Source organism: Marmota monax, unplaced genomic scaffold (genome assembly GCF_021218885.2).
Source record: "Marmota monax isolate L192 unplaced genomic scaffold, Marmota_monax_Labrador192_F-V1.1 WCK01_AAM20220418_F8-fsc00103, whole genome shotgun sequence".
Classification (NCBI taxonomy): domain Eukaryota; kingdom Metazoa; phylum Chordata; class Mammalia; order Rodentia; family Sciuridae; genus Marmota; species Marmota monax.
The window spans coordinates 1,420,621-1,432,359 of record NW_026694286.1 but is presented as its reverse complement, the minus strand read 5'-3'; the positions used below and the strand labels follow the sequence as shown (position 1 = coordinate 1,432,359).

Here is an 11,739-nt window from a genome sequence, read left to right as displayed (position 1 = left end):
AATACTAATTACTAATATGCCAAACAGAAATATTAGCTAGTACTACAATGATTTGTGCTTCTTATTTGTGTTTATTTTTCCCTTTCCTGCTTTGAGAGGGATTTGAAGCAACACACCGTGTTCTCTACAGGAAAAGCTCACCCAGGAGCCATCCCAGTGGCTGGTAGATACTTGAGAAGAGTCACTGTATTCTGTATTGGATGTTTGAAGAACAAATTGATGCTTGGGGAACACAAAGCTTAAAACATTTATGGATTCTAGACAACTGAAATGTTCATTTGCAAACTAACCAGAGAGTATACAGATGAAGAAATGCCAGGTTGAATTTTCCCAGGAAACTGGATCAGGAGCTAAGTGGAAAGATTCTTTCACATGCTTTGGGTAACTCAGAAGCTGACCTCTGTTATGAATGGAGACCTATATTGCCCTTGAAAGACTGTTTCAAAACAGCTAGTTTCCTGTCAACAAAATGTCCTTACAGGACACAGCAATACATGACAACAAGTACTGGACTTTGGAATCCAAATATTTCTGAATGGACTGCATTTGTGTCATCCACAAACTGTGATCTCAAAAATGACTTCACCTCTTAAAACCTCTCTTCCCTTAGCTATATAATGGAGCTAGTGATACCTACCTTGCAGGGTATTAGGAGAATTCAGTGGGATCATGTTCATAAAGTACTGATCCCAGTGTTTGGCATTTGATAAGTCCTCAATGATGTAACTGTAGTTATCATCAAGAAAGTAATTATATCACCCCAGCAAGAATGGATATTATAAAAAAAATTAAAGACAGGAAGTGCTAGCAATAATGTGAAGAAAAAAGGAACACTTTCACACTGTTGGTGGGAATGTAAAGTAGTACAGCCATTATGGAAAAACAGTATGGATGTTCCTCAAAAGGCCAAAAATAGAACTACCATGAGATTCAGTAATCCCACCACTGGGTATACATCCAAAGGAAATGGAATCGGTATGTTGAAGAGACATCTGGAGCATTATTCACAATAACCAAGAAATGGAAACAACCAAAGTGTCCATTCAAAGATAAATAAATTTTTAAAACTGTGGTACATATACACAGTGGAATTCTATTTGCCCATTAAAAAGTATGAAATTCTGTCATTTGTGACAACATGGATGTAACTAGAGATCATTATGTTAAGTGAAATAAACCAGACACAAAAAGACAAGTGCCACATGATGTCACTCAAGTTAGATAGGAGTAAGAAGCTCTGGTATGCTATTATTGCACAGTAGAGTGACCACAGATAGTGATAATGCACTGTACACTTCAAAAAGCTAGAAGAAAGGAGTTTGGACTTTTCTTCCCATAAAGAAATTTTAAATGTTTCAGGATACAGGTATGTTTATCCTAATTTAAACACTGTACATTATATACATGTATTGAAACATCACATGGTACCCCATTAATATGTACGATTTTTGTGTTTTTATGTATCAATTAAAATAAATTTAATTTAAGCTAGAAAATAAAAAAGGAATTTTTAATAAGAAAGTAAATACAAAGCATTCAATAATATTTGGGGCTAATATTTTGATAGATGACAGGGATCTGTATTCAGTCAATATAATTGCTTGCAAGAACACAGTCCAATTTATATTATCTAAACAATTAACTTGTATATTATTACTGTCAATAATAATAGTTGACATTTACTGGGCTAAATGCTTTACCTGCGTTGGAACATTTAATTTCAGCAATCCTACAACTTGGATGCGATAACCACCATTTTCAGAGAAAGAAATTGAAATTTGGGGAAAAAGAAGTTTCTTGAGGTTCATGGCCATGAAGGGTCATGAAGGGCCTGGAATCCGGATCTGAGGAGAGTCCACAGTGCAGGCTCTACCAGAGCCACCTCCTCTTTAGCTCCACTGACTCAAAAACAGAATTTCTTAGTTAGACTGGTCTTTCTCTGAGTTTAGAAAAGACAAAACATTGAGTTTCTTCCCAAAAGGCTTTCATTAATGATCTAGGAGTCAAATAACCAGACCAGAGCTCTGACTTACTTTGTAAATTTTCCTGAAATGAGAGAAACGGTGACTGTATTATGAGGCCCAAACTGCCACCACGCACGACCCATTTCTTGCTTTGTCTCCAGTTAGCCTCCCATTTTCCCTTTCACTCTGTATCTTTTAAGTGTATTGTACACCTGTTATTAACAGCACACCCAGAATCATATCTTGGCATTAAAATTCCATGAAGTCCATTTTGAGAATCGGATTACTACACCTATTTTTAGCTCTCCACACAAACCACTCTTTCCATTATACTTTCAAATATCCTGGGTTACAGTGATATTGAACATAGCTCTTACAGCCAAATAAAAACCCCATGTTTGTCTAATCAGACGGGACCGTTGTCCGCACTAATATAATCACATTAGGAAGGCAGCTACCTGCCTGTGCCTCTCCTCCTCTGGGTCTGGGACTACCCTCCCCATTTGCTGCTATATTTATCTGCCTTCTTGGCCATAAAAGGCTGGCTGTGGGGCCCTGACATTCTGCTGCCTGACCACATGCATTATTTTTGAACTGGCCCCCAGGGTCCTGCCTTTAGCCCTGCCTCTGAACTTTTTCTTGGATTCAACCTAGAGTGGGGTTTTCATTCTCTCCTCCAGCTCCTCGGCCACATCAGAACATTTCCCCCACCATTACTCCTTTGGAAACTGGTAAGTGTGACAGCCAGGCAGAGAAAATGCACTTGAGCGCTTATGTGCTCATCAGCACTGCAGTGTGTGGCTTCTTGCTCGCCTCTCAGCTCAGCAGTTTTCTCACAGAGATGTCAGAATAGCAGAGAAATAGGAATCTGGGAACTAGAACAGCAGGGAGCCAGCTGGGCTGGCAGGGTTATTTTCTCAGATCATTGTATTCTTTTTAAATTAAGCTCCCATTCCTAGAGCTATAAGATCATGTTTGTCTCAGATTCAACTCTGACTACCCTTTCCACGTTATAATTCAGCAGTTTGGTTGAAATCTGGAATGGACGAGGGGCAGGAAATCCTGTGCTTTCCTTTCTCTAATGATAAACTGGGCCAAAAGGAGGCAAATTAACGCTGAGGTTACTAGTTTATGATCCAGTGATTTTTTACTCTGACAATGCCATCAGTGTGTGTCTGTGTGCACCATGGTTCTCCTAACTTGAAAATGATTAACTCAGATTTCAGAGGCAGCACCGATTCCCCACAGAATGATCCTGAAGTTAACACCTTCTGTGAATAATTTTAATCAGATTTCAACCTTGAATGCCTATCCAAAAGTATCACATGAAGATTACAACTGTGGAGTTTATATTTCTTCCTAAATTACCAAATTGTTTCTGAAAATAAAATTTAAGTTTTAAATGAACAGAAGACAATAAAACCATTTGTCCTGCCAACAAACTCTAGTTGTTCAGCAGTAGGGATAATCCTTGTCTACTTGATGAAGAGGAGGAAGTTATACCTTCGTTCCAGAGGTCAACCAGTTCTGTTGACTTAACGTCAAGCCCTGTTTACTTGTAATGCGTGATCCATGTGCATGGAATATTAAATATTATTAAAAATAAATACATTGGGAGAAATAAAAATAGAGAGGAAAATAGAATTGGGGTAAGATTTAAAGATTTTATTTTGTGAAAATTATTTCAAATCATCTGGGTAGTGACTTTAGCTTATAACATAATAAGTGGAAAAACCTTTATTATTTATTTGTAGATCATTCAGACAGTATTTGCCATGTGATAGTGTGGTATGTATTGTTACAGAAACATATCTAATATCTTTGTAACTGCCTGGCATAATTCTATATTTATTCTAATCTTTTGTATTATCAAAATTCATATAAAAATTATTAATTATCTATGACAATTTTATTCTGTATATTTAAGAACAGAAAAGAGCAATCTATTTAAGGGTTGAAGCAGAGTTGCTTGTTAGTATCTATTTTTTTCTCTTAGGAAATGCCATGTAGACTGATATCTTCCTTGAGACCTAAGATACATATTTCTGGAGTGAAGTTTGCTAGATTTTCTTCTCTAGGGAATACATACTGACTTTTAAAATAGCTTAAATGAAAAGTATTATTAAATATGGCAAAAATATAGCAACTTCAGAAGGATTTACTCCTTCAGGTTTTTAAGAAAAACAAATTTTGGGGAAAAAACTGATTACTCCAAAACTGATTTTCTTATAAGATTTTTTTTTTGACTGGGTATTGAATTCAGGAACACTCAACCACTGAGCCACATTCCTAGCCCTATTTTGTATTTTATTAGAGACAGACAGGGTCTCACTGAGTTGCTTAGCACCTTACTTTTGCTGAGGCTGGCTTTGAACTCATGATCCTCCTGCCTCAGCCTCCAGAGCTGCTGGGATTACAAGTATGTGCCAATGCATCCATCTTCTTATAAGATTTTAAAACAACATTTGAAAAGATACATAAAAGCGTTTAAAAAACTAGGAGGGGAGACATCTATAAAAATGTTATGTTGTCCGTGCAGCTGATAAATCTCCTAACAGTGAACAGATTATTCAAGAAAGCTAATGTAATGTGAAGTCTCCCCTCCCAATGCTAAGCAAACTCCATCTTTGAGTTTTGGTATAATGGTAACTAGTTCACAATGCCAACTGGCATCCTGAGGAATGACTCTCTTACTTCTTCATGTGGGAAGACTGGAAGCCTTCATATTCCTTGTAAAGCAAATACTTTTTCTGATATACCCTTTTGAAGTGTTCCTAAGATTTGACAGAGCTTGTGAGTAACATTGCCATAACTCCAGGGCTCAGTCCTAGCACCTACTTTTCCATTTACATTTGTTCTCATCTAGTTTTTTTGTTTGTTTGGTCTTTCAGTACCACCGACATGCTGTTTGCTCTCTAAGGCAGGTTTTTATACTGGTCTACTTCCCTGAACTCCAAAGTCACATATCCAGCTTCCCATTTTAGGCCTCCTCTTAAAGGTCTAGCAAGCATCTCAGATGCAGAATGTCTCAAACCAACCTTGTGTTCTTCCAACTCAAACCAAGGCTTTCTTATCCTCCCCATCTCCGTCATAACAACCTCAGTCTTCCAGTTACTCAGGCAAAACCCTTGGCATTCTCTCTCTTCACACTCTAATTCAGAACTTCCACCGAATGTTATTTGTTCTATCTTCCAAAACTGTGCACTGTCTGACCACTTGTCACATTTTTACCACTACTGCTGTCATTGCTACCTTGGATATTGTAGTGACCTTTGTGTTGTGTGCTAGGGCCACCGTAGCAAAGTACCACAGACCAGATGGCTTACCTAAAAGAGAGACTTCTTTTCTTACAATGGTGGAGGCTAGAAATCCAAGATGCAAGGTTTGGTTTTCTCTGAGGCCCCTCTTTGGTTTGTAGATTGCCCTCCTCTCCTCCCTTTGTTTCCACATGGTCCTCCCACTGTTATATGTACAGATAATGCGTCCCAATTTCCTTTTCTTATAGGGACACCAAGTGTCATTCTCAGCTCAGAACCTTCCAATGGCTTCTCAGTCTCTCAGAATAAAAGATCAAGTCCTTACTGTCGCCTATAGTACCCTACACTATCTGCCCTTCCCCCTGCCTGCCCCTCATCTCTAGGACACCACCTTTGCCTCTCCCTCCTCCCACACCCCCTGCCTCTCTGGCTGGAGCATGATAAGTGCCCCTTCCTCAGGGGCTCTGCACTGGTATTTTATCTAGAGCATTCCTCCCCCAGATACTCTCATGCTCAGATGTCACCTTCCAGCAAAGCCATCCCTGATGGGGCTATTTAAAATTGCATCTATCCCTCTTTCCTGCTTGATTTTTCCTCTATCGTACTTAGCACATGCTAATATAACTCATTAATTTTCATGACTATCTCTTACAATAGAATATACAGGTCTAACTACTCCAGTTACCCTACTCCTTGGTATAAGACTTTAAATCTTCTTATAAGATTTACCCAAAAGAACTAAAATCAGCACATTATAGTGATCCGAGAATATCAATATTTATAGCAACACAATTCATAATAGTTAAGTTATGGAACCAGCTCCAGTGCCTACCAACAGACGAACAGATAAAGAAAATGTGCTGTTTATTCACAATGGTGTTTTACTCAGCCATAAAGAAGAAAAAAATTATGGCATTTGCCAGTAAATGGGTGAAACTGGAGAACAGCATGGAGGTGAAATAAACCAGACTCAGACAGTCAAGGGTCAATTATTTTTTCTCCCATGGAAAAGCTAGAGCAGAATAAGGGGAGGGGGGCGGGGGCAGGAGGGTGAATTCCATGAAAATAGAAGGGAGATCAGTGGAGTAGATGAAGGGGATTGAGGAGGAGAGAGAAGGATTCGGAAAAGGGAGGAACTGCAGGATGAAATTAACCTTATGCTACATATATAAAAGATACACCACAGTGGTTTCCACCTATGTGTATCTTTAAAACACCAATTAAAAACAATAAATAAAGAAATGGAAGGAAGACAAGTAGAGAAGGGAAATAGGGTGGGAGGAGAGGAGGGAAAGAGGAAGTACTGGGGACTAAAATAGAGCAAATTACATTCCATGCATATATGACTGTGTCAAAATGAACCCCACTCTTATGTATAACTATAATGCACTAATAAAAACATTCAAAAAAAGAATCTACCGTTCTGGAGCAGGTTATTACAGCAGAGATGTTTTGCTTTTGGTTTGTTTTTGTTCACTTCTGTATTTCTTATGCTAGAGTAATTCCAGGCCCATAGTGGGTGCTCATTAATTATTTGTTGAATGAATACTACATTGCACTCCATCATTACATATGATCCCAAATGAAGTCCCGGTCAGAATGAAATTGCCAAAAAAATTTAGAAATGTGCATGACAGAGGGCCCGAGGGAAAAAGCACAATAGCAAGAGTCAAGAAACCCTGTGAGGCCCTCCTAAATATAAAGAAAAAAGAAGTCACAAGACAGGAAGGGACACACAGGTTATGTGGGAGGGAGTTTACTGAGTAACCCGTTAGACTGAACCTCACATCCTTTTCCATTTACCCCTTGGAAAGATGAATGCATGCATTCTTACACGTTGGTGTGGAGGACTTGTCCTATGGCCTGGGTTCCTTAATAATTGACTCAAGAACCGCTGTCCTCTTGTAGGCTGCCTGCTCCCCTCGAGGGCACATGATGTCGTTACCTTTCTATCAGAGGTCCCACCAGCACTATGATCTCAGCTACCGCAACAAGGACCTTCGCACCACCATGAGCCAGTACCAGCAGGAGAAGAAGCGATCGGCCATCTACACCCACGGCTCCACCGCCTACAGCAGTCGGTCCTCGGCGGCTCACCGCCAGGAGTCGCAGGCCTCCATCCAGGCCTCGGCCTCCTCCTACCAGCAGCAAGCCTCTCAGGCCTCCCATCTTGGAAGCTCGCAGTTCTCCCTGGACTCCCAAGTCAGTCGGAAGGCAGCCTCAGCCTACGATTATGGCTACTCCCACGGGTAGGTCTTGAGCAGCCTCCCAACCTTGGGTAGAGGCTGTGCTCTGAATGGTCCTCCCAAATCACTTTTCCTGGCTCCTTCAATGTGGCAGCTCTACCTTTAAACCAGGTGTGGAGAAAGAATAGGTTTGGGGAGTATAGACACCTGAGATACAGGTATAGACACCTGAGACCTGTGTCTATACCTATTGCCCATGATTGTCTCTTTGGGATTCACAGAGAGGTTCCTAGTTCTCTTGGCGAGTCTCACTTGCGATTCCTGCTGTGATATTTCTAGAAGCAGGGACATTTTGCCACAAGTTACTTTAGCAGCCGCAGAGCCAGAAAATATCATTTCAACACTCACAGCAGGTCTCCTGGCTCTCAGAAGGTTTTTTGCTTAGATGAGAGGCCACCAGGGTAGAAGTTAAAATTCACAGGTCACAGAGGGCTAAATGATGGCAGAGATGGATTCTATTTTTTTTAACCTCAGAAAGCCAATAATCAAAATTCTGAGCTATTATTCAAGCAGAAAATACTTTCTTTAGCTGGAGCATTTTATTAAACAAAAAACTTGGCCTTATCTCAGTCAGCCTAAGACTAATAGAACCAAACCTGTATTGTAACAAAATTAGATTTATTGAACCAACAATTTGGCAGACTATAGATAACTAGAAGGAGCTATTTTAGGATTTTAGGAAAAGTGGAGTTTAGATGCAGATCTGGTCTGCAGAGCAACCCCAAGATCTCATTTCTTTGGAAACAATAAAGTTAAGGTCAAGGTGGACTGTTGTATCCAAAAACCCTTGGTTGGAGCTCTTTACCTGGGGTGGGAGCAAAGGCTGATTTTCTGGGGTTAACAAGCAACTGAGATCCTTTAGGTAAGAGTGAGATGTTTCATTCTTACTGATGTGAACAGCAAACTCACCAATAGTCTGATTGCAGAGAAGAAAGTTCCATCTGCAGTCACCCAAAGAAAGAGGTTAGTTGCTATGACACTATGCAGCAGCACCAACCCTGGGAGAATGTTTTTTCTTGTTAATTTTGCATTTGGCTTCTCTGTGTCTGTTGGTCCAGACCAATGAATGCTGTTTTCCAAATCCAAAGCACTTTTATTTTCTCAGTATTCAGAATAAAATACTTCATGGAGATTAAAAAAAAAAAAAAAAAAAAAAACTCTTGCAAGATACATGTGATTTTTTTAAAAAAATTGGAAGTCTGTCTTTAGCCTACAAAAAGAATTGATGATCTCCAGAAGCATAGACATTTCTAGACTATGTGGTCAGTAGCCACCTGCTGCCTCTAATCCTCTTCTCCAAAGCATGGGGCATAGTGGCATTTTTTGTTATAAATACGATATCATTTTAAATCTTCCAAAATTTAAGTCCATAAAATATCTGGTAAAGTAACTGGAAAGGGGGCTTATCTCTGGACATCTAAAGTTTTTGAGGAAATAATAGAGTGATTTGTATAAGTAGGCATGAAGAAGTTTTTCCAAGAACAGAAATTCTTAAATTCCTGCTGGGTTTGAGCAGCACCTGATCTACAGCTGTCCTTTGGTCAGTGACCGTGGCCTCCTGGGAGCGTCTGCTAAGTTCAGTAACAGAGCCAGAGCCTTCTGGGGTTTACCTGGAATGTATGATGGCAACCTTCTGAAATTCCATTTAAAATGGAACAGGATCGTTTTGCAGTCTCACTTTCATAGGTCATGGTCTGCCGTGGGGTATTCATAAGGATCTCATGTTGGCTGGAAATATGGAAATATTGTTGCTGAGGTGAATTCATTTCTTTTAGCACTTGCTTCAGAGGAACTGCCTTCCAAAGAAAGGTTGGGAGGAATTAACACCATGTGTATGTGACAGTATCATTTTGTTCTCCTGAAAAATGTTCCATAGATACCATTCAAGAACCTCAATTAGGAAAGCAGCTGTCTTGTAATGGAGGAGGATTTACATCTTCAATATCCATTTTCTTGGACTGTCTATGCTGGGGCTATAGAAGATGGGTATTTTAATTATCGTGCAATTGTTAGCATACAACTTTTTGTGTAGTTATTTCATTTTGCCAACGTGGAAGAATCTGTAGAATTTTGTAAGCTTGTATTTTTATATTTTCTTTTTGAATTCTTTTCCTTTTTTTTTCTTTTCTTTTCTTTTTTTTTTTTTTTTGTGTGTGTGCACGTGTGTACTAGAATTGAACTCAGGGGTGCTTAACCACTGAATTTCATACCCGACCATTTTTATTTTTTATTTTGAGACAGGGTCTTGCTATGTTGCTGAGGCCCTCACAAAGTTATTGAGACTATTCTTGAACTTGCAATCCTCCTGCCTCAGCCTCCCAAACTGCTGGGATTACAGGTGTGAGCCACCACGCCCAGCATGAACTTCTATTTTTAAGTGATATTTCTTCAGCTTTACATTTATATTTTATTTTAAAATTATTTTAATTTGATATGTCCTTTATTTAACCATGTGTGTAATATTCATATTTGTTCATAACCTGATGTATTACACAAAAGATTCTATTTGTATTACGTAAAGGGTTGAGTATACTCAGAAATCATTTGCTCTATAGAGTCTTAGGAAGACTTAGCCATTTTAGGTATAAATAGTCTTAGACAATAAACTTTCTATAGGAAATTAAATGTAATCATTCCTTGTGTTCAATGTTCTATCTTGCTCCTTCCTACTGTAGGTATATTTGCATAGGTAGGTGGGTATTCATTAATGATTTGCTATGTTTGAACAACTCAGTTTTCTTGGTAGAAACATGTTGAGCTAGAAGCAAGTAAGGGAAGAATATACCAATGATGTCTTTTTTCCTTTGTATCATGGAACCTAGAAGGCCGACCTAATCCTGGAGGTATTTTTGTCTTTCTTTTTTTAAGCATAAAACTAACAGGTGCAGATAATGTTCTTTGAACGCCTTAAGTCTTCATAATTCCTTTAGGTAGTATTTAAGTTTGTTCAAAATGAAATGATTTTTTTTTCTTGCTAAATGAAATATCCCTTTAGATTTTGAACAGTGCTGTCAATTAAGGCCCCCAGAGATGGAAATACACTTCTGTGGAGTGGAGTGGATGTAAGCACTCGGCTTGGTCTTGGTCTATTTTTATCCTCTGCTCTGTAGTTAGATACCCAGTGCTAAAGTGGAAACTATGGAGATTTATAAGAGCTCAAGGCTTGGCTGACCTTCGTGAGTCTTAGGAACAATGGCTTGCTTGGTGTCATTGTGATTGTACAACAGATTGGTTATTAACTGTATTTGGAGCCACGAGTTATAAAATAAATTCTGGAAACCTCACTCTAAATGTCTTTTTTCTTGATCACAGGAAAAACAAACAAACAACAACAAAAAAAAACCTATGGTAAATAGAGCACAAAATATCTAAGAATGGCAAGATTATTGTTTTATACTAATAATCAACAAATATTATCAGAGGTTGAAGGAGCAATGTTATTCATGACCACTTTTCACTGTTAGGCAAGGATACTACTTAACCTCTGTCCATGAGTGGATTTCAGTAGAGTGTTGGATGGTCTGAAATTATGTGCAAAATTAGATGAGAATTTTTCTGGAGAGAGGGACTGTCACTTTCATTGCATTCTTAAGATATTTCCATGACCCGACAAAGCTCAGAGGCACTGCTTTAAGAAGTCTGCATATAAATCCAGACAGCCCAGTGTGTAGCCTTAAGACCTCTTTCCTAATTCAGTAGTATAAGGACCCAAGAGGGAACAGACAGCTGTTCAGAGAATGTGGCCTTGTAGAAGCAAGGTGCCTTCCATTCTTCTGAGTAAGCTGGATCAGACACTAAGTGGGAAGTCATTAAAGGAACATTCTGTTGTACTTAATAAATAGGAATGAACTTTTAAAAGCAGAGAACAACCCCACAGAGTTCTTGGAGGTTGGGAAGATTGGGAGTTACCCTTCAGCCCTCTGTGGTAATGGTAGACATCTAAGTTTCTCATTCTCAACAGATTAAAATTCAGCCCACATGAAGCAATTTGGCATTTTCATCCTTTTCACTGAGTCTTTAAGGCAATTCAGAGAAGTAGAAATTATCATCCTCATAAATGAGAAATGAGAAAATTGGAGATTAAATGACTTTTCTTCATTACTGTAAAATGGAACAGATTTCTGATCCAAACCCCATTTCACCCAAGGGCCTGCCCTTTCCACAGGTACCTGACACCAGTTATAGTCAGCAGCTGCCTCTGACCACACTCTGCCAACCAGACTTTTTTTTTCTCTTTCTTTCTTTTGAGACAGAGTCTCCATATGTTGCTCA

At 39.0% G+C, this 11,739-nt stretch overlaps 1 protein-coding gene across 2 annotated transcripts in view; it reads left to right on the top strand.

Annotated features, from left to right (window-relative positions):
* The first annotated feature begins 2,471 nt into the window (after positions 1–2,471).
* The window catches only part of Myom1 (myomesin 1), a 136,154-nt gene continuing 126,886 nt past the window's right edge, over positions 2,472–11,739 (top strand). Inside the window, exons 1-2 of one of the 2 annotated variants that reach the window (XM_046467439.2) lie at positions 2,472–2,695; positions 7,130–7,470. In XM_046467439.2, coding sequence (XP_046323395.1) covers positions 7,154–7,470 — 317 coding nt within the window. In that variant the 5' untranslated portion in view covers positions 2,472–2,695; positions 7,130–7,153. The remainder of the gene's footprint in view (positions 2,696–7,129; positions 7,471–11,739) is intronic. The other variant, XM_046467440.2, reaches the window with a different exon arrangement.